Source organism: Pleurotus ostreatus (genome assembly GCF_014466165.1).
Source record: "Pleurotus ostreatus strain PC9 chromosome Unknown scaffold_5, whole genome shotgun sequence".
Lineage (NCBI taxonomy): Eukaryota > Fungi > Basidiomycota > Agaricomycetes > Agaricales > Pleurotaceae > Pleurotus > Pleurotus ostreatus.
The window spans coordinates 1569109-1591202 of NW_023503160.1; the positions used below are offsets into that span (position 1 = coordinate 1569109).

At 51.6% G+C, this 22094-nt stretch overlaps 11 protein-coding genes across 11 annotated transcripts; 5 read left to right on the top strand and 6 right to left on the bottom strand.

The window, feature by feature from the left end:
- Positions 1-243: 243 nt before the first annotated feature.
- On the top strand, positions 244-5261 carry PC9H_007553 (uncharacterized protein; the record flags this gene model as incomplete). The annotated part of the gene is made up of 13 exons (XM_036777084.1): positions 244-322; positions 379-494; positions 547-1602; positions 1659-2260; positions 2533-2774; positions 3224-3479; positions 3530-3608; positions 3660-4011; positions 4062-4207; positions 4259-4391; positions 4445-4934; positions 5002-5071; positions 5130-5261. The coding sequence occupies 13 exons, from the start codon at positions 244-246 to the stop codon at positions 5259-5261; spliced, it is 3753 nt and encodes a 1250-aa protein (XP_036630704.1).
- Positions 5262-6080: 819 nt separating this feature from the next.
- On the bottom strand, positions 6081-7839 carry PC9H_007554 (uncharacterized protein; the record flags this gene model as incomplete). The annotated part of the gene is made up of 2 exons (XM_036777085.1): positions 6081-7713; positions 7772-7839. 2 exons carry the CDS (start codon positions 7837-7839, stop codon positions 6081-6083), a joined length of 1701 nt encoding a protein of 566 aa, XP_036630705.1.
- Positions 7840-8510: 671 nt separating this feature from the next.
- On the bottom strand, positions 8511-9391 carry RPS2 (40S ribosomal protein; the record flags this gene model as incomplete). Its single annotated transcript, XM_036777086.1, has 3 exons — positions 8511-8630; positions 8689-9235; positions 9285-9391. 3 exons carry the CDS (start codon positions 9389-9391, stop codon positions 8511-8513), a joined length of 774 nt encoding a protein of 257 aa, XP_036630706.1.
- A 459-nt stretch (positions 9392-9850) lies between these two features.
- PC9H_007556 (uncharacterized protein) lies at positions 9851-10869 on the top strand (the record flags this gene model as incomplete). The annotated part of the gene is made up of 4 exons (XM_036777087.1): positions 9851-9906; positions 9965-10094; positions 10175-10635; positions 10683-10869. 4 exons carry the CDS (start codon positions 9851-9853, stop codon positions 10867-10869), a joined length of 834 nt encoding a protein of 277 aa, XP_036630707.1.
- Positions 10870-11093: 224 nt separating this feature from the next.
- PC9H_007557 (uncharacterized protein) lies at positions 11094-12229 on the top strand (the record flags this gene model as incomplete). The annotated part of the gene is made up of 6 exons (XM_036777088.1): positions 11094-11366; positions 11417-11633; positions 11686-11696; positions 11756-11876; positions 11940-12003; positions 12070-12229. 6 exons carry the CDS (start codon positions 11094-11096, stop codon positions 12227-12229), a joined length of 846 nt encoding a protein of 281 aa, XP_036630708.1.
- An 85-nt stretch (positions 12230-12314) lies between these two features.
- Positions 12315-13014, top strand: PC9H_007558 (uncharacterized protein; the record flags this gene model as incomplete). The annotated part of the gene is made up of 3 exons (XM_036777089.1): positions 12315-12492; positions 12556-12821; positions 12883-13014. The coding sequence occupies 3 exons, from the start codon at positions 12315-12317 to the stop codon at positions 13012-13014; spliced, it is 576 nt and encodes a 191-aa protein (XP_036630709.1).
- A 141-nt stretch (positions 13015-13155) lies between these two features.
- On the bottom strand, positions 13156-14739 carry PC9H_007559 (uncharacterized protein; the record flags this gene model as incomplete). The annotated part of the gene is made up of 4 exons (XM_036777090.1): positions 13156-14205; positions 14262-14349; positions 14407-14563; positions 14649-14739. The coding sequence occupies 4 exons, from the start codon at positions 14737-14739 to the stop codon at positions 13156-13158; spliced, it is 1386 nt and encodes a 461-aa protein (XP_036630710.1).
- Positions 14740-15105: 366 nt separating this feature from the next.
- PC9H_007560 (uncharacterized protein) lies at positions 15106-17036 on the bottom strand (the record flags this gene model as incomplete). The annotated part of the gene is made up of 9 exons (XM_036777091.1): positions 15106-15120; positions 15173-15275; positions 15340-15410; positions 15470-15598; positions 15647-15745; positions 15804-15847; positions 15898-16000; positions 16066-16581; positions 16635-17036. The coding sequence occupies 9 exons, from the start codon at positions 17034-17036 to the stop codon at positions 15106-15108; spliced, it is 1482 nt and encodes a 493-aa protein (XP_036630711.1).
- Positions 17037-17450: 414 nt separating this feature from the next.
- PC9H_007561 (uncharacterized protein) lies at positions 17451-18951 on the top strand (the record flags this gene model as incomplete). The annotated part of the gene is made up of 7 exons (XM_036777092.1): positions 17451-17619; positions 17673-18142; positions 18196-18418; positions 18478-18531; positions 18588-18721; positions 18775-18856; positions 18914-18951. The coding sequence occupies 7 exons, from the start codon at positions 17451-17453 to the stop codon at positions 18949-18951; spliced, it is 1170 nt and encodes a 389-aa protein (XP_036630712.1).
- Positions 18952-19445: 494 nt separating this feature from the next.
- PC9H_007562 (uncharacterized protein) lies at positions 19446-20474 on the bottom strand (the record flags this gene model as incomplete). The annotated part of the gene is made up of 3 exons (XM_036777093.1): positions 19446-19472; positions 19528-20142; positions 20196-20474. 3 exons carry the CDS (start codon positions 20472-20474, stop codon positions 19446-19448), a joined length of 921 nt encoding a protein of 306 aa, XP_036630713.1.
- Positions 20475-20677: 203 nt separating this feature from the next.
- Positions 20678-22078, bottom strand: PC9H_007563 (uncharacterized protein; the record flags this gene model as incomplete). The annotated part of the gene is made up of 7 exons (XM_036777094.1): positions 20678-20941; positions 20997-21088; positions 21140-21249; positions 21300-21392; positions 21441-21536; positions 21592-21688; positions 21745-22078. The coding sequence occupies 7 exons, from the start codon at positions 22076-22078 to the stop codon at positions 20678-20680; spliced, it is 1086 nt and encodes a 361-aa protein (XP_036630714.1).
- Positions 22079-22094: the final 16 nt, after the last annotated feature.

Sequence of the window (22094 nt, forward strand, 5' to 3'; positions counted from 1 at the left end):
CAGCCTCAGCAAAGAGGGGCAAATGACTTTCGCCTCTTGCTTCTGAACCACCATCACCTCACCCCCGCAGCGTTTCTCTCAGTCTGCACAGCATCCCCGGCACAAGGAGATTCGAGAACAATATCCCACCCGTAAGGTCGCCAGAACAATGGCCTCGGCGCAACACGCACAAAACATGCCGCTGACTCTTGTTATCTTATTTAGATCCCCTCCTCCTCCTTTTGATTCCGCCAACTCCCCACCATGTTCCCTTCTCTCCCCTCAATCTCCCTCCTACTACTGAGCTGGGCTCTGCTGTCTTCGTGTCGCGAACAACAATTATGTGAGTGCGCTTCTTGACGATGCCCGGGAATTTGACTCACTGCTTCTTGATCATAGTTACTTCTTCGGTTACATACTGCGAACCTCCAGAAACACTTCTTATCCAACAATTCTTCGTGGCCTACTTCCCAAGTAACCATTCAGTGTCGTTCAATATCTCCGCAGCCAGCGTGGTACGTATTTCCGTCGCGCCTTTGGGATCGATCCACTGACTCCACCCGCTAGGAACCGAATGTCAATGTCACGGCCAATCTTTACCTCAATGTGTACGGAATGGGACCCGTGAACGTGACTCTCGACCTATGCAACATTTTACACGGTGCACTGTGCCCCTTGCCAATGTACAATTTCACCGGTGCCGACTCCATCCCGCTGCCATCGAGTCTCAGCGTTTCAATTCCCGGCATCGCCTACAAGATGCCTGACATCGAGGCGTTTGCTCAACTCACTTTGACGCAGGTTGGCACAGGCCAAGTGAAAGCATGCGTTCAGTCGACACTCTCTAATGGTTGGTCAACCCATCAACCTGCTGTTGAATGGGCCACCGGGGGCATCGCACTCTTTGCCTTCCTTTCCGCGTTCTGGCAATCAATCTACCCCGGCTCACTCGCTCCTTTCCGTTTTGTCGAGCTATTCTATCTCTATCAGACAATCGTTTCTTCCAACTTCCTCAGTATCAACTATCCATCCGTCTACAGAAGTTTTGGGCTCAACTTCGCGTGGGCCATGGGCCTTTTCTCTTCCTCGTCATCCACCATCCAACAGTCCGTCACAAACATGCGACACCTGACTGGTGGACATCTAGACGACCGTAGTTCTGATACTGCGGTCGGCTTCGTCAACCGCAAATTGAGCCCTTACAATTTCCCCGGCAAATCCGCCTTAGTCATTCCCTCAAGCTCATCCCCATCGAATAACGACTTCTCCGTGGCAGATTTCAGCTCGCTTGCAGCCTTCTTTACCGCCCCGGCATCCACGGCGGACCCGTCCAGTTTCAAGCAACTGTCATCATCCACAGATGTACAGACCGTCACCTCGGCGTCCTCAAACGTACTCCAGGCTGGCGTACCCATCTATGTCAGCTCTGTGCATAAACCAACGGCGAACGCATTCACCACCATCTTCCTCGTTTCGTTGATGGTGCTTGCTATCACAGTTGCTATATTTACCGTGGGACGCGTATTGTTGATCATCTCCCAGCGGCGTAACTGGAAAAGTACAAACTTGGTACGGGCCTCCACAGCGTTTCCGTGGTTTGTCAAGGCTTGGTTCCTCAGAGTCGTAAGTCATTTTTACACATCATCATTGATCCATAATAACCACGGCCCAAAAATTAGACCGCTATTATTTTCGCGCCCATAGTCATCTTCGCTCTCTACCAATGGACGCTGAAGGACTCCTGGCTCGCAGTCCTCCTCGCCGTTATTTCATTCCTTGGCGTTGTTGGCGCCATAGCCTTCGTATCTTTCGTCATCATCCGATATGCATTTCAGAAGGACTCCGCCTCTCTGTTCTCCCACAGAGAGTACCTGATTTCATACGGAGCGCTCTTCGCCCAGTATCGGACCTCGCAATATCCATTCTACTTGGTTGCCTTGGCTATCTTCTTCCTCAAGGCCGTCGTCATAGCCGCAGTGGAGGGGCATGGTCAAACCCAAGTCATTCTTTGGGTTATCATTGAGGCATTTTTGGTAATTGCAACGCTGGTTCTACGACCACATCAAACGAGAGGAGGTGATGTGCTTTCAACGTACTTGGCGATCACAAGGCTCGTCTCGGCTGGCTTGTTCATTGCTTTCATCGAGGGGCTTGCTGTAGCCCCCATACCGCGAACCGTCATCGCCGTTATCATCGCCGTGATGTGGTCGGTCGCCGTATTGGTGATGTTTGTCAGTATCTTACTGAACACGGGCGTCCAACGGTTATGGAAGAAACCCCAGTCCGTGCCAGCATCGCCCACCTTGGCATCATCGGAAAATTCGTCTGTCCTTGAGAAAGGCAAAAACAGGGACTCAGTGACTGTCGTCCGATCTCCTTCCTCGTTTTCGCTGGCAGGAAGGCCCATCAATCCTACACCAGAGCAGAACATTCCACTCGATCCACGGGTCATACAACCGTATCCATCGTCGTCGACGATGCTCACAGCGTCCGATGCGCAATCATCACCGCGCATAGAACATAGTTCTGTGGGATCATCAACGTTGGGATCAGTGTTACCTCGACGCTGGTCGGTAACGCCGAGCACACCACCGATGTCGCCCCCGATGTCACCACCCATGTCCACATCACAATCAAGTGGCTCAGCATTCACAATATCCCAAGTGTCTTCGTCTCCCCAAACACCGTATTCACCGCATCTCAGGTCTACACCAGAGCATGGACATTAGAAGCTCCATACACTTTCATTCTGCTATCTATTCGCATCACTATCTATCTATCCAGCATTTTCGTTAGTTCGTTGCATCTCCTACGTTTTGTCCGTTAGATCCATAATCATCAGGATACAATCAGTAGACACCATCCAATTATTACAACGCAATCAGCATTCCAATGTATCATGAGTAGAATACAATACTGTACCTACTATTTTTCTTTCCTTATTTGATGTCAATAGCAATGCTTCAATCAGACCTAGACGAGTACAGCAGTCTAAGCAAAGTTGATCTCGGAACGGCCTCCGTCACTGCCTCGCTTTGAAATACCATCAAGTACCCCAGCTGGGGGGTCCGCCTTTCGTGCCATGGGGTTCCGTTGACGTTTCATCAACGTAACACGGTCACCGATAAATTTTCTGGATTTGTAGGATTAAATTTCAATTTACAAAGAAGTATAGGAGGCACGCGATGTGTTTTAGACTGTCTCAAGGTCATGAGAATAGGAGACTGACCTGAGGGCGTCCTAGTTCAGGTCTGGATCTGCTTTATTGTTCTCCGGCCATGCCTTAAGAATAAACGAGACCGCTCGTTGAACGCAACGGCAACCACCACCATGGAAATTTCCATAGGCCTTGTCTTCACGCTCCTTGTTGGCCTGTTGCTGCCTGGTGTTGCGTATATCGTTTACTATGCGGTATATGCGCCTCATTGGAATCCCCTCCGCCAAATAGCCGGTCCTCCAGTACGGAAATGGTTCGGAAACCATTTGTCGTCGGTTCTAGAGTGCGTTTATCTTTGTACTCGTATTGCTGTGAATTCTCATAATGGAACAGTCCTTCGGTGTCGCCCAAAGTTCACGAGATCTTTGTTCAGCGTTATGGGAGGGCGGTCCACATTCGTGGCGTCGGCCCCGTGAGTTCCGTATAACCAATACACCGCGTATACGCACTGACAGCAAGCCAGTGGGATGACCGGCTCCTCACACTAGACCCTCTTTCGATCTCACACGTCTTAAAGAACTCACTCATATACGAGAAGCCATGGCAGTCGCGAAAGCTGATCACCAGCCTTATAGGCTGCGGAATGCTCGCCGCGGAGGGTCAGGTGCACAAACGACAACGACGCGTAGCTACTCCCGCGTTCTCCATACAGAACATGCGCGCACTAGTACCCCTTGTCTTTAATAAAGGCATGCAGCTTCGGAATCGGTGGATGGATATGATTACTCAAAACCAGCAGAAGGGGGGCAAGGGAAAGGTGCTGGATGTGTGTCACTGGGTTAGCAGGGCGACATTCGATGTTATTGGGCTTGCGGGTGCGTAGTGTGTAGGATGCGATCTGGGTGACAATTGACATACGGCGAAGGCTTCGACTACGACTTCAATGCGATTCAAGATGAAACGAATGAGTTGTTCGCCGCGTACAAGGATATGTTTGAGGTTGCTATATCGCAGGGAGGGATATGGAGGACCATCATGCTTGTATACACTCCCTTCCTGAATCGCCTATTCGTAAGTCATGATTCATACCATGTAAATTCAACCCACGCTTATGCATTCTAGCCTGACCATACGACACGTCTGGTTCAAAGATGTCAGGCGGTCATCCATCGTGTTGCAGGGCGCCTGGTGCAGGAGGGGAAGCGCAAAATCGACGAAGGGGAAAATAGTGGCAAGGACCTTCTGAGCTTACTGCGTTGGTTCTAACCTTTACCCCTACATTTCCATCCGTTGACAACTTGGCTGTAGTGAAGTCGAATGCTGCCGTTGATTTGCCCGCCGAACAGCGAATCTCGGACGAGGATATCTTGCACAACATCAACACCTTCATGTTTGCAGGATCAGACACCTCGTCTCTGTCCTTAACGTGGATGCTCCTGTTGCTTGCTCAAAATCCTCATGTACAAGATAAGCTACGCGCCGAGCTTCAGACCGTCGCTTCTCCTTCTGGTGATCTGACTACGGAAGAGATCCAGTCCCTATACAGCACTGTCTCAGATCTGCCTTACCTCGACAGCGTTGTCCGAGAGGTTCTTCGTCTCATACCCCCCGTCCATTCGTCTATCAGAGTCGCCACGCAAGACGACGAGATCCCTACGTCATTCCCAGTGCGCAGAAAAGACGGCGCCGACAACGGCAAACGCAGTATTCGGATACCCAAAGGAAGCTTCGTGCATGTGCCCGTGGAAGCATTTAATCTGGATAAAGAGTTTTGGGGAGCGGATGCATGGGAGTTCAAGTGAGTTGTAGGGCTTGCCTTTTGCGATGTAGTGCTGACCTTCCTCGAGCCCGGATCGGTGGGATAGCCTGCCCGAGTCCGTGAAAGAACTTCCTGGACTGTTCAGCAACACGCTGACGTTTTCTGCCGGACCTCGTGTAAGTTACCATCTACTTCCATGTCCTGCGCTCCTAACTAAAGCCTTTCATCGTCTAGTCGTGCATCGGTCTCCGGTTTTCAATGATAGAAATCAAGTCGTTCCTATACATCTTATTAACGAACTTCAAGTTTCAAGTCACTGACGACAAAATAATCAAAGCCAATGTGTACGAACTATTCTCAATCTGAAGTTTCGCTAACAGCAGTCTGCTTCTCTTCTAGTGTCCTCACACGGCCTTACGTCTCTGGCAGATACAAAGAAGGAAGCCAATGTCCTCTAGTCGTCACCCCTCTATAAGTCTATTAGAGCATGGCTTCCACGAAGCTCAGCTCAGCCCTTCGCATTGTAATCCCACCTGCTGTATCTATTGTAGCCCCACCATAATGACATCGTTGATGATGCACGACTTTTCTCGCTGCTCTCAGTATATAAGGGTGAGCCTTTCGCTGATAGCCACAATCACCTCCCCCGCTCTTCTTCACCATGGTGCGTTCCCGTTCTCTTTCAGCGCATACTTTGGTATTGAGAATCTGTGTCTAGGGCTCCGTCTTCTCCGCAATTGGAAGAGCAATCAACTCCGTAATATCAGCCATAGCCAGCGTGTTCATGGCTATAGTAAGCGGCGTCACATCCGTACGTCTCTTAGCCCCTCGCTTGCTACGCAGAATGCTGAGAATGCCCTTCAAATCCAGGTTATAACGACTATATTCAATGTCATCACCGACATCATCTGCTGCCGCTGTGGCTCCCGCTCGAGGTCAGGCGGAACGTATTGATAAGGCCGGACAATGCAACGGCAACAATGACTCGGCTTCAGTGTACACGATAGCTACACAGGATACAATTACATTATGTTACAGGCTTACGGCTAATACAAAGACCATGGGTAGCGTACATCATGCAGCAAGTTGAAAGTACATTTATTTACAATACAATCTCTGGTCCATCCCCACCCACGCTGCCTCTGAGACACCAAACGAAAGGGTGTCGCTGAGAATTCGACTTCGTTACTTGGAACTTCTGCCCCATCCCACAAATTGGCTCGCATTCGCGAATAGGCGTTTCATCTTGTCCTTAGGGGCCTTCTTACCGTCCCGTTCAGGCGTGATGTCCATAAATGACTTGAGACCGTTGTTCGAATCTTCCGGGAAGGGAATGGTGCTCTGGCTACGGTAGTCAGCCCCTAAGCCCCTTCCAGGGGTGAGGAATTCGGTCGGTCGACGAGCAAGTGGGGGCGGCGCAGGACGCGGACTGCTTTCGGACAGAGCAACTCGATGTTTCCTAGGTGTTGTGGTGTTGGTCGATGACCGGTTGTTGAAGTTGACGAAGCTCGTCTGATGTGACTGACTGGAGTCGAGCCTTTGCGCACGAACTGAATCTCGCTCGTGCGTCTTGAGCTTGGCGAGGCTGTCTTCCAGGCGGCAAAGTGCGTCCAGGGGTTGGTGGGATGCGTTGGAAGGCTCTGCCGTGCTGGTGCTTCTGCCTGGGGCGCGCATACTAGCGACTTTCCTAATTATATGCGGCATTCTGGAGGTATGAGGCACTGGTGCTTGGGATGGTACGGCAGAAGGTGTCGCACTACGGCTGGGAGGTATCAAAGGTTCTGAAAGACTACTTGCAGGTGGGCGTCGAAAGTGGGCGAAGCTCTTTCTTGTCCCAAGCTTTGCACGTTGGAAAAGAGACACAGGCTCGGTAGCGGCAGAGAAAGATAGTGCGTGTTTATGCACGGACTTGTGGTTTGTAATCTTGCTTTCTACTTGCGTGTTGCTGGGCTTCTGGGTAGGAAGGAAGGGCCGGAGAGTAGCACTAGTAGATGTCCGTTCTCCGACGGAAGGCCTCCGTTGCGGCCGTACAGTACTAGACCTTCTATGGTCTGCATCTGCAAATGGATCGGATGGTTTATTGCTGTCTTGCGATGTCCTGCTAGTGCTTGCTGTAAATTCGGACGATGCTGAGGTCGAGCTACTTGACATTGAGCCGCGCCCTTTCACTATTACCAACGGTTTGACGCATGGAAGGGTCCGAGACTTCATAGATGTGAGCGAGGATTCGCTGAGTAGTTCAATAAGCTCCTCCGCACTATCCTTCGGCTCGAACGCCGGCGTGCTGTACATCCGTCGAATGAGAGGACTTGGCATTGGCGGTGGTTGCGGAAAGGCAGATTCTATATCGTCATACAACGACGAACAGCTATCGTTGAAAGGCGGCAACAAGTCCGACTGGGACTCTAGGCTTGTTATGCTATCGTAGCTAGGCGACGAAGGTAGTAATGGAGATATCATTGTATTTGGCGAGCTTGTTGAAAGAGTTGTATGCGAAGACGAAGTCGCGAGCCGTTCTAGTAATTGTATTCGGTGATCCCCAAGCTCGAAATCGGTGCAAAGGCGGCGCGACCGCCGTGGGTCAACGGGCGGCAGACGTAGTTCTGGCGCGCTGTCTGAGTACATGGGTCGCGGATATGTAGACGTCGAGGACGAAGGAGAATATGATATCGACGCGGCATGTCTGTGTCCATTGCCCTCAGCGTGCTCACCAGAGGGCCCGTCGGCCATGACATTCGGGTCATACGTGCGGACAACGCGTCGCCTCGCTAGTGGAGTTCTATGCTGGCTTTCTCGCGAAGGAGGACTCGACGATGTTCTGATTATTTCGCATATATTAGTGTCAAGATGATAGCCCGCCATCAGTGATCACGTACCTCGACAGCGACGTCGGGGCGGCGTCAAGGCGGCCAGCGGAGGGCATGGGGCGGAGATTATGGGCCATGGGGGGCGGGACGAAGAGGGGTGCTCGAGCGGACGAGTCCCGCATTCGATCGAAGTTAATATATGGCCTCAAAGCGAGCGCCTGCCCGAATACTGGCCATTCTGTCCGTTGACGTGAAGCACGATATTCGGATTCTTCTATAACATGGCGTACTGCTGCAGATACTTCCGTCCCCGCGAGGCACACAGAATGACAAGGAACAGGTACCCCAATTGTGCGGTTCTGATCACTGCGCCAAAGTCGGACAGCCGCATACGCTACGCCGGCGCCTCAAGGCTACCTGGATTACAGCAATGTAAGGAGCACGTCGAGTAGGTAAATCCACGGCCAACAACAATGCAGTAGGCGAAGTAAGGAGCGTTGCACAGCACTTGCTGTAAACTTTTGAGTGGATCATGATCATCCGTGAAAGTTGTAACCTAGATCGAGGCGACCCTGCACATCACAGGCACTTTGCAAGTTGCGAAGGACAGGCGGGATGTTAGCATGCGGTGCGACGGTGCTCAGAAGCCGATGCGGCAGGTTGCATGGTGGTGTGCACGTTCTGCATGTCCTCCGCCAGATGCTCATTGTGGAGTATTTCAATGCAATGAATCACTCTCAAGTAGACAGCAGGCTCGATGATTTTGTCAAAGTGTAAAGAATCAATACATGGATGAGAAAGTAAACGATCAGTATGCCTTCTTCGCCGCTTGGAGTTGTAGGTGTGCGCTGAACTCGTCGTAAGGAAGTTTGGAAAGCGGGATCTCGCGCCAGAGATCGGGTGTCAGGAAGGCGTATGTTTTGGTGATCTGCGGAATCGGTTCAATATCGGGCAATGATGATAAGCAGGATACGGAATAAACTGACCGCAGCGAAAGTGGCCTTCAAGAAGTTACCCATCGTGGCTGTTGAACCCTTGGATTGCGTATAACAATCCTCGACACCGGCCAATTGGAGCAGTCGTTTCGAGGCTGGCGCGGCGACGATACCCGTTCCACGGGGAGCAGGGATCAAACGACACATGACGGAGCCGACCTTTCCGCTGACCTTCGAGGGCACTGTGTGTGGCTCACCAAGAGCGGCACCCCAGTAACCTCTTCGGACGGGAATAACGGACAGCTTGGCGAGGATGATGGCGCCACGGATAGCAGTAGCGACTTCCTTCGCGCACTTGACACCAAGACCGACATGGCCGTTGAAGTCACCGATGGCGACGAAAGCCTTGAAACGTGTGCGCTGACCGGCACGGGTTTGCTTTTGCACTGGCATGATCTTCATGACTTCATCTTTGAGACCGGGGAGGAAGTGGTCGATGATTTGGAATTCCTTGACGGGGAGAGAGAAGAGGTAGATTTCCTCCATGGATCTGATTTTGCCATCCTTCACCAATCGTCCGAGCTTGGTAACGGGAACCCTGTAGAGTGTTTGGTTGCGAGACTTAAGCGTATGTCAGGAGGACATACCACTCCTTGTCTTCCTCCTTGCGTCCACCTCGTGGGCCTCTGCGGCCACGTCCTCTGTCACCACGTCCGCGTCCAAATCCGCCACGACCACGTCCTGCATCAGCCATAATTTTGAGGTAGTCGAGTTCTGCAGGAATCAGAGTTATGATCAGCCCTCATCCGGCAAAACTGTGATGAATCCATCCAAGAAATGCAATCCCGAGGAAAGCAGAGTACTTCCAGCGATAGATGTGGCACCGTTGCAGCAGAATCGGCGAAACTGGTAACTCACAGCTTGAGGGTGTCGATAAAAACGCTCGGTCGTCGTTGGCGTTGACTTCCTGTGTACACTGACCAGATTGTCTGGGCGGCTAATCTTCAAGCACGTGCGTACGAAGCCGACCCTTAACGAAGACCCCGATCACCGTGTGGACCGTCTCCCACCATTGTTTTCACGATACACTTGTTGTCTCCGCTCCATCATCTGCTCCGTTGCAACTCACCGAGTGAGATCCCTGCTCTTCATCAATTCAGGCTCTGACCTTCTTCCAGATTATCAACCCTTCAAACTACTACGTTGGCTGAACATGTCGTTGAATTTAAATTCAAAAAATATAAATCTGAAATCTAGTCTTTGCCCCACGTACGTTCCGAGTCAGCCACACTCTCACCTCACATATCTCACATCGCATCGTTTGCAGCAACGGTTGTCAAGCCGTTGGGGATGGGGCTAAGCTCTCTGACAACGAAGCCAGCGTGTTAGCTGTTTGCCAAATCCAAGGCCGCAGCGACATGTACTATTACTCCACTACCTTCTCTGGGGGGCCCGGGGTGCGTTCAGATTGTCTTATCTATCGCGATGTACTCACCCATATTGCGATAACAGTGGTGCTTTTGACACCCCTAAGCAGAAATGCCCTCCGGATGGGGGGTCGTCGGACTGTGTGACAGACAGACCGACGCCTTATGATCTCAAATCTATTTCTTTCACCCGCTCTCCAGCAGAAGATTACTTCAAGTCGGGATATCACTCTCCTCCTATCTATTCTCAACTCCCTCAGTCAACTGTATGCCCAAGACCAATCCCCCAGCGGACCGCTTCCGTTACCACACCCCCGCTTACGCCTGACTCTGGCACTGAATCCGAAGGCCCATCCCCAGTGCGCATGCAAAATGACAACGATGCCCTCGATTTCTTGATGACGCTCTTCCCTAAAAATGGGCTTGCTGCCCTCCCCTATGCTCGCAGTGTTTCCATCTCGGCACCGAACATGGGTGCTTCGTTTGATGGGGTCGTTGTTGAGTTGCCGGGCAAGCCCAAGACGTTGTACGTCGACGGTAAAAGTGCCCAGTCTGTTGCCCTTCGGGAAAGGTGAGCTCCTATCTTGGACCTGCTGAGTTCCATTAACACCCTGCTAGCATCGTTGCTCTTTTGGATCTGGCTGACGACAACCTCCAATGTTCGGCTCTTGTCATTGCTCTTGAGAGGTCTTCTCCTGCCCTCGGCGACATCTTACACTCATTGATGTACGTCGGAGGTACTGTGGTGACCAAGCCTCCTTTCCAGGTGGACCCAGCCTTTGTGCTCGTAGGCCTCGAGATTTAGTTTGTAGTTTTACCAGTATAATTTGTATGCGAAACACAATCGAATGCGTTTCTTTGATCTCGTTGTACATCACTGCCCTGAGGTCCCCCTTGTTCTTCGCCTCCAGTGACGTTTGCAGGCGATTCACCTTGGGCACGTTGCAAACACACAGCCCGTAGATCAAGTATATAAGTGCGGATCGCTGCTTCTTAACAGTAGGCTTCGCTTTCACATCAACCAAAATTATGGGGCTTTTCGACGTGGTGAAAAGTGTCTTCAATTTCTTCTGTGGCCCTGCCGAACGTCCCCCAGATCAGCAACACCAACCTCAACCTCAACAACACCAACACCAACACCAACACCAGCAACACCAACAGCAGCAGCAGCAACACCAGCCGAATAAATGGCAACAACCTGTGAGCCATCCGGCGAAGCCGCCCGTCCAGCATGCGTATCCTCCTACAAGTCCCAAACCTACTAGTCCCAAACCACCAGCAAGTAGACCTCAGAAACATGAGGTGATCTTTCAACTCTTTGCGCTGGTTTTTTTTGTTCATGAAGGGTGTAGGACCAGAACCAACTCAACCAGCAGAATGACTTCTATCTTTCCCTGCGGGCACAGGCTAATGAAGCAGGCGATCGGATGGCACGGTGCTTCGAGGAGAGCCAGCAGGCTTTTACCAATGGAAGCAAAGCGAGAGCGAAAGAGCTCTCGAACGACGGCAAGAAGCACAAGGCCGACATGGAGGAGTTGAACCGCCAAGCAAGCGAGTGGATTTTCACCGGTATGTTCTTGACTTTGTTCAATTGCTGGTAAATGAACTCCGGTGATTACAGAGAATAACAAGGTATGAACGCCGTGCTATCTAGATAGAGTGTTTTAATTGATATTGGTTGTTGTGTTTAGGACAGCATGCCGGGTGAAGTTGATCTTCATGGCCTGTATGTGAAGGAAGCTATCGCGTTCACGGACCGCGCCATCCAGGAAGCAAGATCCCGGGGCGACTCCGAGATACATCTGATCGTTGGTGAGTCTCCCCAGCTATGTGACATGCTCGAATTGTATTTAATTTGACCCGTCTCCTTCACAGGCAAAGGTTTGCACTCCCGCAGCGGCGCAAAGATTAGGCCCGCAGTCGAAGATCTCATGTCCAAGTACGTCTCGCGGTATTTGCGTCTTTTGTCACAGCATCCTAAACTCATATGTTCTGCTGTTTGAAGGCACCAACTTAAGGCTGCGTTGGACCCGGACAATGGAGGCGTATTGATTGTGCAGCTCAGTGCCGGCGGCAGTGCAAGCCCTGGGCGTAACCGTGGTTGGGGAGCCGACGAAATCTCCCGTCGTATAGAGAAAGACGACGAGGGGTGTACTATCATGTAAAGTGTACCAGAAAGTCTTGTACAATCTCGCAAACAAACTTGTCTGTATTTTATCTACTGACCAGAATATCATATTATGTAATTCAATGCTTCCGACACTTCGCCTCACACCAGTCGCAGCCAAACGCTCGCTGGTTGCTTCCACCCATTCCAAGGCCGCCGGGCCATCGAATCCGTTCCCATTTCCCAAGGCTACGCGTCCGACGCCGTATCAGATATTCCATCTCCCTCGAAATGCATCCCAAGACGATATAAAGGAACGATGTTAGCCGAGAAACTTATTCTCTTCCCTTTGAAGTAAACATCCTCAACGGTTCAACCCACTAGATTATGAACTCGTTCGAATATATCACCCTGATACCGCAATTGCGAGATATTCAGTGCCGCCGGACCTTGCACATAGTCGCTTTCAGAGCATCACAACCGCATATGAAGCCCTTCGTGGAAAGACAGTAGCGCCAGAGTCTCGCGTCGACGACGGTCGGTGGCCCACGGCATCAGCGTGGAGAGCACGCCAGACGAAGAGACGTGATATACACTCCGAGGGCGATGACAGGTGGAAGGATTGGATTATATTCGGGGGTGTTTCTGTGGTGCGTTCTCCGCTACTCATTTTCTAACGAAGTAGTAGCTCATACATCACCTACCGCTTAGACAGTTGCAGCGTTCGTTTTCCAAATGTCATTAATCCGCAGGGAAGCTGTGCGCGACATGAACAAGGAGCGGTCACGTCGGAGTCGCTCTCAAGCAGAAGCGGTAGAAGAGGAGAAACTGGCAGAGGAATAGGTCACCTATGGGCTCAGGTATGTTCCATCATCTCTCGAGTGGATACCAGATGAATGAATTTTGATATTCAAGATTAGTTTACTTTGAGCAGTTCCTTATTTTATGCCCTACATTGATAGATGTACCCTCCAATAGATCCAGTTAGAAATAGACACCAGCCCAACCCCTTGTCTTGATAAACAGCTTATCAAGACCGTCGCTATCCCCATGATAATGGGTGAACTTCTCGTCGTCGCGAGCTTTGCCAGGAAGATCCAGATCCAGGGTGTTAGGGTCGTTGTCCGAAGGACGGCGTGTTCTGGGTCCGGGGCCATCGAAAGACGATAATCCTGTAGCGGAGAATGATCTTGCATCCAAGTCAACGCGTCCATCGAACTCTGCTTCGCGATATGTAATGTACATGTCGGCATTTCGGGATGACATGTGCACGCTGTTGATGGGGCGGTGTGATTGAGACTTTGGCGAGATGAAGAAGATGTCGGTACGCCCGGCTCCAGTCGTGGTCTGCAAGTGAGCAGTCTCTGGGTTGATCTCGTCGATGGGCGCAGCGGGGATCGTCTTAACATTGATGATGCCGTCACCTCGCTGACTGGTGATGCGGGTACTGTCGACGATAGCGGCTTCGCCGACAATCCAACCACGGTATACCTCCAGCGACAGCTGCTTTGCGTGCAGGTTGTCGTGGGGCAAGATCATGTTGTCTGTGGACATTGCGTATGCAGTTACGAACAGGCTGTCGATGTTGATGTGGGATTCCGGGTCGAATTGGATGTGCGTCGTAGTGTGTGCGGCGACATGCAGCTTCTTCAGTGTCGGGGGGACGTAGATGGTGATGTCGTACCGCACGCATGAGGCGCTATCACTGAAGACGGGCGTTCCAAGGACAGCACGGCTGTTCTCAACGGTACCATCCGGCAGTTCCACGGGGCGGGACAGACTAATGGTGTCGAGCAGGGAGCGCTCAGTTGCCCGTATGGTCATCTCGTATTTGATAGAGCTGGAACTGGCCTCGCCCGCGGCGATTGTGATCGTTCCTACAGCGTTTCCGTGGATGTCGAAACCGTGGTCGGATTCCTGAGTGCCCATGGGCACGTAGACGGCAAGTCGAGAGGAATTGTAGATGTATGGCGCCTTCATGCATCCTAAGGATGTGCTGAATGCTGGCATCGTCTCCAAACCAGTAGGCGAAGGCTGAGGGATGATGAGCACAGCCTAGTCAAAGAGCACAGAACTCTGTTTTCACTCACTGTTACGGCCCATCGGACCAATTTGAAAGCATTCCAAATAGTGAGGACGGCAATCACGATGCCAACGGCCTTCCAAAACAATGTGCAGCTGAACGGTGCGCCCGTCGGTTAGCCAAGTCCACTAAACGAGATTGCAATCACATACTCGAGTCCGCAGCAAATACAACAGCCCCGCTTCTTCACTGGACGGGGATGAAGCTGCACCTCTACCACCTGTGGCAGCAGGCGAGCTCCCTCCTCATCCCGCTCGTTCGAGTTCAACGCAATTCGCCCTTCCTCCTCCTCAGTGGGGACTTGTTTGTCTGTACGGATGCGCATGGAGGACATCGTGAGGGTGGAAGCAGTTAGGAGACATGGGGCGAGTGATTACGTGGAAGGAAGACTAACATTCATCCCATCGTTCCTTCAGCTTCAACAAGGCCATCGTTGCGGCGACCATGCCAAAGAAGGAGAAGCCCCGATTCTGGCGTTCTGACATCTCTCCAAGCGCAGGTGGAGAAAACGAATATGAAGCAAGGAGAGTGATTGGAGAACAAGCGACCGAAGATGATAAGGCTTATAACGTTTTGGAGTACCTGAGGGTCGCCATCGTGATGGGAATGATTTGAGTAGACGCGCTGATGCGTATTCGGACTGGCATTTGCTGCAAGCGGCAGGCGGACGCGAAGGACGGCCTTCAGGCACCCGTGGTGATCGGCGCTTTGTATGTTACTATTCTCAGGCGGTTCTCTTAGGTGCTCGGTACGTGCATTGCAGGCAATCTGCGCAATTGATCCAAAATGTCGAAAGAATAGATACACATAGTGATATACCGAATACAAGTTGTACGCAGAGAGGTAATTGTCTATGCAAGTGCTCCCTACAGCACCGGTTACATTAGCAACGAGTCGCCCAAAATACATACAACTCACCATTGGGTCCCATGGTGGCAACACGGTCGCGTTGCCGTCTTCGTATACCTTGACGAGGTCTTTAGGTGCAAGAGCCTTCGGGACGACCACTTGGTAAACAAATCTACGGGACGGCGATTTGAGAAATATCTAGATTCAAACTGCTAAGCCGAAAGCCAAAGACTTACTGCTCAAACCACTTGTCCGTCATCATGAAGTAACCCTTGTTTCCGCTGGTCTCGCTCCAGGAGTTCTCGACCTGCATCGACGAAATTCAGTTCGTGACGACGATCCGACTCGGAATAAGCATGCGCATACCTTGTATCGCACAGGTGCTCCAGAAGCATCAAGGTGGACACCAGAGATGACCATGGCGTGAGTCATCGCTGACTCGTTGACTTGAAGGCGCTCTGCCTTCGTGAGGCCCAGGGTGATGTCGAAGGCGTTCTGCAGAGATTGTCAGTTTTGCCCGAACCTGGGGGAACAGGGACGGACCTCGTATTCAAACAGGTCCGTGTCCATGATACCCATACCACTGTCTGAGAATTTGCCCACATCACAGCCGAAGAACACTGGAAGTCCAGCTTTAATCAACTATATCATTTACATTTCTTTAGCTCATGCTACCAATTGTGTAGAGCTTCAGACTAACCTTGACAACGGTGTCTTTCATGGTGTTAATCTCAGTGTTCACGTCTACGGACGTATTAGATGCAATAGAATCAGAAGCGAGGGCGGGCACATACAAAGAACGGGGCGACCACCCCAGACGTTACCCAGCTTATCAACAGTGTAAAGCTTAGAGTACTCGTTACGGGGGTCGTTGATCAACGAGAAGCTAGACGAAGGCTGCCGGAAAGTTCAAAGATGCGTATAAAGACCTGGACAGTTAGATAGAGAACGGGAACGCGTACTGGGTATGTCTTGTTGGAGAATGTCTTGTAGTATTCCAATGCCGTGCCCACCCAGCGGCCAGGCTTGCCATCGGCGTTGTAATACTCCCATACAAACTTCTCGTCTGGCCGCGGTGGGACGCCCAGCGTGGCACTCATAATTCCATAAATTTCTTTCATGAGCTCCTCCTTCTTGACGCGGAGCGAGGCCCGCATTGTCTGCTCTGAATGCGCCTCGGCCCGAAGCTGTGACGCCAGAGAGCGCAGGATCAACGCGTGCTCCCTCAACTTGGTCTTGATGAGCGCATTGAGAGGAGAGGAGAGGGAGGAGTGAGTTGACTCGGGGTAGACCGTCTGAGGAACGAGACCATAGTTCTCAAGGAGGTTGACAACCATGTCCCATTGCCCTCCGTCGCTGATTAAATCACCCGACAAGTGGTTGACTAGGCGGTCATCCAGCGGGCGATCCGCATTCTCGATAGACAACTCCAGATAGTAGTTACATTTGTTGAGCTTGTCCCAGAAGAACAGGTACGACTACAGCCGATACTTAGCTCCAACTTCACTCTAGATTGGCCTCACGAACGCACCTGAGAGAACTGGAAGTCCGACAGGTTTAGCTTCTTCATGATATCGTACCGAATGACATTAGTGGTAGCAAATAGCCAGCACCGTCCGCTGCTCTTCTGGTTGGTCACAGGTCCGGTCTTGAAGTCAAGCTCGGTGTTGAAGACATGGGCATCTGCGATTCTCGCCGACCGCGATACAAGTGCCGAGCGGATATCAGAGTGCGAAAGGATCGTCCGCGCGAGTTGCGCTTTCGGGTCCGCGGCCACGGTTGACTCCCATGAAGATACGTTCCCCAGCGACAGTGTGCCGTCCTTGGACACGGGCGCAGATGCCAGATTCAACGAAGCGAGGCTTTGGGTAAGATGCTTCTCATCCAGCGATGGTTCAACGAAGTCGGTTGGTTTAGACGGTGCAGAGCCCATGATTTCGTGGTCACAGTGGAAGAGAAAGAGATCGAGTAAGTTCAGCTCGGTTCCCAAGCTGTATTTATATTGGGCTTATCTAGCAGTACCACAACAGTACCACGCAGTGCAGATAAGGGGAGTCTGGCTGATTGGCCGGGGAGCCTCACACAACAGCGCAGCAGTCACATAACCTCAGAAGCTGCACTTTTGATGACATTTCTTCTCCACCACACGACATAAATATACGCTCGTTCTGTCCCAGAGTCGAGTTCTGAATCCGGGGCGTGGTGCCTGTCATATCCCAGAAGATTCAGGGTCCCGGAACATCTGATGGCTAGCGGAGGCCGACAATTGTGCGGGGACTAGTGCACCCGGTCATATGTACTGTATAAGAAAATAACCGGAAGCCTCCTTTGCTTTTCACCATCTACAATGCCCCCAACCATCGTCGTAGCCTTGACCTCTTTCTTTGCTCTGCTAGGAGCCGTGTACGTGGGGTGGTGGCAGCCCATATTCACCAAGCTCGGCGATGGCAGAGAGGTTCGCCCTGTCGGAAACACAGGGGATTGCACGACAGAGCCCGCGCTGAAGGCTTGCGAAAGTGAGTATACGTGTCGTTCGCGTAGCCTCGCTGACCATCATCATCTTGCGTAGAAATTGTGCTGCACCAGCCTTCAGGATCCCTGTACCTCGCATGCTCCACCCCGGAGAGCCGAACTCACTGGACACCCGCTGTTGGGAGACTCAACTCTACGGGCATGTCGACCACCGATTACGTGGCGGTATATGACCCAGATACCAGCAAAATCACCCGTTTGAACGTGGTTGGTTTCACCTCGGAACGCGGCCTATCTCTTCACGGAATGGATGTCGTACCCTCCTCGTCGGACCCCAAGAAACTGTTTGTGTATCTCGTCAACCACCGCGCTCCTCTCACGGGCGTATCTGAGAAAGTCGGAGCCGATTCCTCCGTCGAGATCTTCTCTACCGTCCTCGGCAGCTCGACCATGACACATGTCAAGACTGTCGAGGATCCAGCAATTATCACTCCCAACGATGTTGTTGGGTACCCGGACGGCAAAAGGTTCTATTTCACGAACGATCATGGCGCCAAGACTGGGATTGTACGCGGATCTCACTGCTCGATTTAACCCCTCATCACTGATCATCCCCTCAGCTTCGGGATGTTGAGATCCTTGGTCTTAAGCGGACTTCGGTTGGTTACTGCGACACCGACTCCGGCTGCACCATTGTCCGGTCCAGCATGCACGCGAATAATGGTATTGCTGGTGCTCGTAACAACGACACGCTGTACGTCGCCAACTCCATCGCCGGAGGAATTACAGTGTTGGAGACGCAAGCAGACCACTCAGTGGTTTTGGCCGACTTCATTCCCACCGGTAACTATACAGCAACCATCCCCTTCGCGTATCTGTATCCCTAACCCCATCCACTCCAGAATACCCGATTGACAATGTCTCTGTCGACGAGGCTGGACATGTATGGGCGGCTGGTAAGTGAGGACACTATTGAATTTTCCCCACGAACTCAATCTTTGTTATCAAATAGCATTCCCGAAGGCACTCACTACAGCCCTTGTGCATTTCAGCTTTCCCTCATCCCCAGCCCCTTCAGCAGCGTACCGCGTGTCCTTGAACACTGGTACTAATGCCTTCTACGGCGAAAAATACAAAGTTGATAGGGTAAGCTTACACGACGCAAATACCAAGTCTTGTCTCCTCACCCCTCGGTTTAGGTCTTCGAAGATGACGGTTCGCTTGCTTCAGGCATCACATCAGTTGTGCACGATTCGCAACGCCATCGACTATTCTTAAGTGGTAAGTCTTTCACCGCCGATACTTTGGAGTTGTCACTGACCGCGTATCTTACTCTAGGGCTCGCTTCGCCGAGCCTCGTAATTTGCAAGCTTTAGGCTTGGGGGCCCTCGCACCCGCACCAAAAAATACTGCTTTCATATCACGATAACATTCTCAATAATGTATGATTACAGCTACTGCAACCAAGTCTATTTGATCACTCAACCGGACGCGCGAGATATCTTTCTGCGAGAACGATTTCCATCGGCCCGAGCCAGGAACCAGTACTGATCATTCCATCTTCCTATTTTGCAAGCCCTGTCTTCGTTTCTCCAATGGCTTTGATGAGACTACCTGAACCACATAACCCGCCGCAAGATTAGCATTGCATATATACGTGTAAGATCTCTGTCGAGGTCTGTCTTGTACCATTGTTTACTACTGTTCGCATCAATCGTTGCATTCATCTCATTGTTGGATCCCATATCTTAGTCTATTTGCTGAACGAAACCACATTGTCCACTTCGTGCGGCCGTGAATTACAAAAAAGGTAGAAATACAGACTAAGAGTCCACAGACGTAACTGCATAACATAACATATAAAGCGAGTCTATTCGAAAGGGTTTGTCCGGCCAGCCTTCATCGTGTCGGTTAACCTCATGTTGCTAGCGTTCAAGAACATAGCAACGTACCTGATAATCTCCACCTCGGTCTGGTCCTTCTGAGCAGCCGCACAACCAGTCGTGCCACCATCTCGAATCTTTAGAAGCAGCATTCGTGTCTTTCTGAGAGGATACGGGTGGTGCATCGGCAAGTCTCGGCGGCGAGTCGACGCGTGGAGGCGGGGTACGTGGAGGAGGAATATTGATCGGTTTCGGTGGTGGTGGCTTAGAGTGGGACAGAGGGGAAAGGGTACCGGTATCCGATGCTACCATTAATGCACCCATCTCCTGTTGGCTTGGAGGAACTGGCGACTCCAAATATTCTGACGACGCCATGAACGGATTCCGAACTTGGGCCTGGGCATCCGCAAAAGGCGATGTGGCTGCCGTCGGCGTGGGCGACGGGGCAGGGCTTGAGGCGGTCGCAATGTCATCCAAGGGAACATCTATGGATTCGCGTGAATTGAGCACTGCATGTTTCCCCAGCCCTTCGTTTGCTTCCGCTGGCCGGGGCTTTCTGCCCGACCAGAGCAGACTTGCACGACGAGTAACATCGCCCATGAGTGAAGGAGCCGCCGGTGCTTGCGTTGATTCCCTCGCTGCCTTCCGCCTCTGCCTTTCAGCAATCTCCCATCGTTGCAGCGTCTACAAGTCGTGAGCATTCGCGTCCAGGACTTCAAGTGCGAAATAGGACATACCTCTTGTATGCGACGAGACTCTGCCTCTTCATCAGGAATGGGAGGGTAAGGACCATTGGCACTACTGTCTGATACCGCAGGGTCGTCGCTGAGTGCTGTGTCGGAGCCCTCGACGTCGCCGTCGGTGGATTTGCCCTTGCCCTTCCAATAGTGCGGTGTCAAGGCATCGCTCGAGCTGCTTGCTTCTTTCCAAGTCGCTGGTTTACCGAGGTCCTGCTCTGCATGGGGCGGCGGCGAAGATTCCCTGCTCGCCGTCGCTGACGGCAATGGGGATGCCATGGAGGACCTGAGAGTACGCTATGTTCGTGTTGGAGGCGCAAATGAAGTAAGTAATGGTTTCCTAATCAGGCACGTCCCATAGCCACTTGCTGTTCCCGCAGTAATTCGCATGTACAAACGAAGAAAATCATGAAATTATCCAAGTATAATAAGCAGCGTCCTGTCCAGACAGAGTACAGAGAAACGAGATGGATATAATATAATTAAAAACGGTTCTTCCTGTCAGTGGTCTGCATCATCATGCCATCTTCGTAATCCGAGCTATTGTCTTCGGTCAAGTAGTTACGCAGACCTGATGAGGCCTTTGGTGCCGCGTTCTGCATTATGGGTGCTTGAGACTCGTCGGATAGTGCGCCGTCGCGACTGTATATGGTGCTTCTTGCGCTGCTGATCCCATTTTGATTAGGAGAAATAATGGACGCACGGGCGGTCTCGCGCATTTGCATCAAATTTTGATGGAACGCATTCTACCAAAGGTGGTGAGCTTCTGCAGTTGCGGGGCCCTCAGTACTATTCTCGTACCTGCTCGCGCCAATATTGGACACGCTTCTCGCGATCCGCATCACGCTGCTTGCTGTGCCAAAAGAATAGGCCGACAAGTGTGCCAAACATGCCTTCAAGGCGTGTCAACGTCACACAGGTAGGATATGCTACACACAACTCACCACCAAAGATACAAATGCCAACAACAATATAGACCCAAATGGCGAGGCGACGAGGGACATCAGCACCGATTCCACATTTCCCGCTCGGCTCGCAATTCCATGATGCGCATCTAGTAGAATAGGTAAGCGGGGCGGGGAATATAAGATGGGTGTATCCCACTCTTTGTCCGCGGTACATGAGTCCCCAATTGCCTTCTCCTTCAGACATTTCAGAGACGTGCCATCGCAGTACAGTCCCAACCGACAGTTGCCACTAAACGGTGTCAAATGAAGCTATATACAAAATATGCTGAGTGCCTACCGGGATCGAATGTCAGGGAATTCGCCATCAGCGCTGTAGGCGATATAGAAAGTATTCTCCACGATACAGGTGTCGCCCTCAGTAACGTTGGCCCACCTGTAGTATGAATGAATGGGACTGACACTCCCAGGGAATTTACACAAAGACGCACATGCAAATGTTCTTAAGGCACACAGACCCATTGAAGTTGATACCGCGGTCGCTGTCGTCAGCGAGTTCTGGAAAGTTTGGGGGTGCTTCGCATTGATCTGGCGAAAAGATTTTCAAAAACACTGAGCGGTCGACTCGAGCATGGTCAACTCACCGTCGCGGTTGAGTTGGCATTCGCTGCCTACTGGCAACAAAACCTGGCATTCACTCATTTCGTCAGGGCAGAACTCGCCGCGAGGGCACTTTCGTGGTAGTTCATCGTCCGGGGCGTAACCGAATGGGAAGTCGTCTTGTCTGCACCCTCTCTTCGCACAGGTACCCCGAGCAGTGCAGTATGTCTGAGAGTCGCAATCGCTCCAGAATTGATACGTTCCGATTTGTAGGCGGTTGTTGTTAACGTCGCAAGATTGCCCTTCGGTCTGGGTGCCAGCCTTGACGGTCGATGAGAGTAGCAGGAAGCAAAAGAGCGTGGTTGGCAGCAAATACATGGGTGCCTTCTAGAGA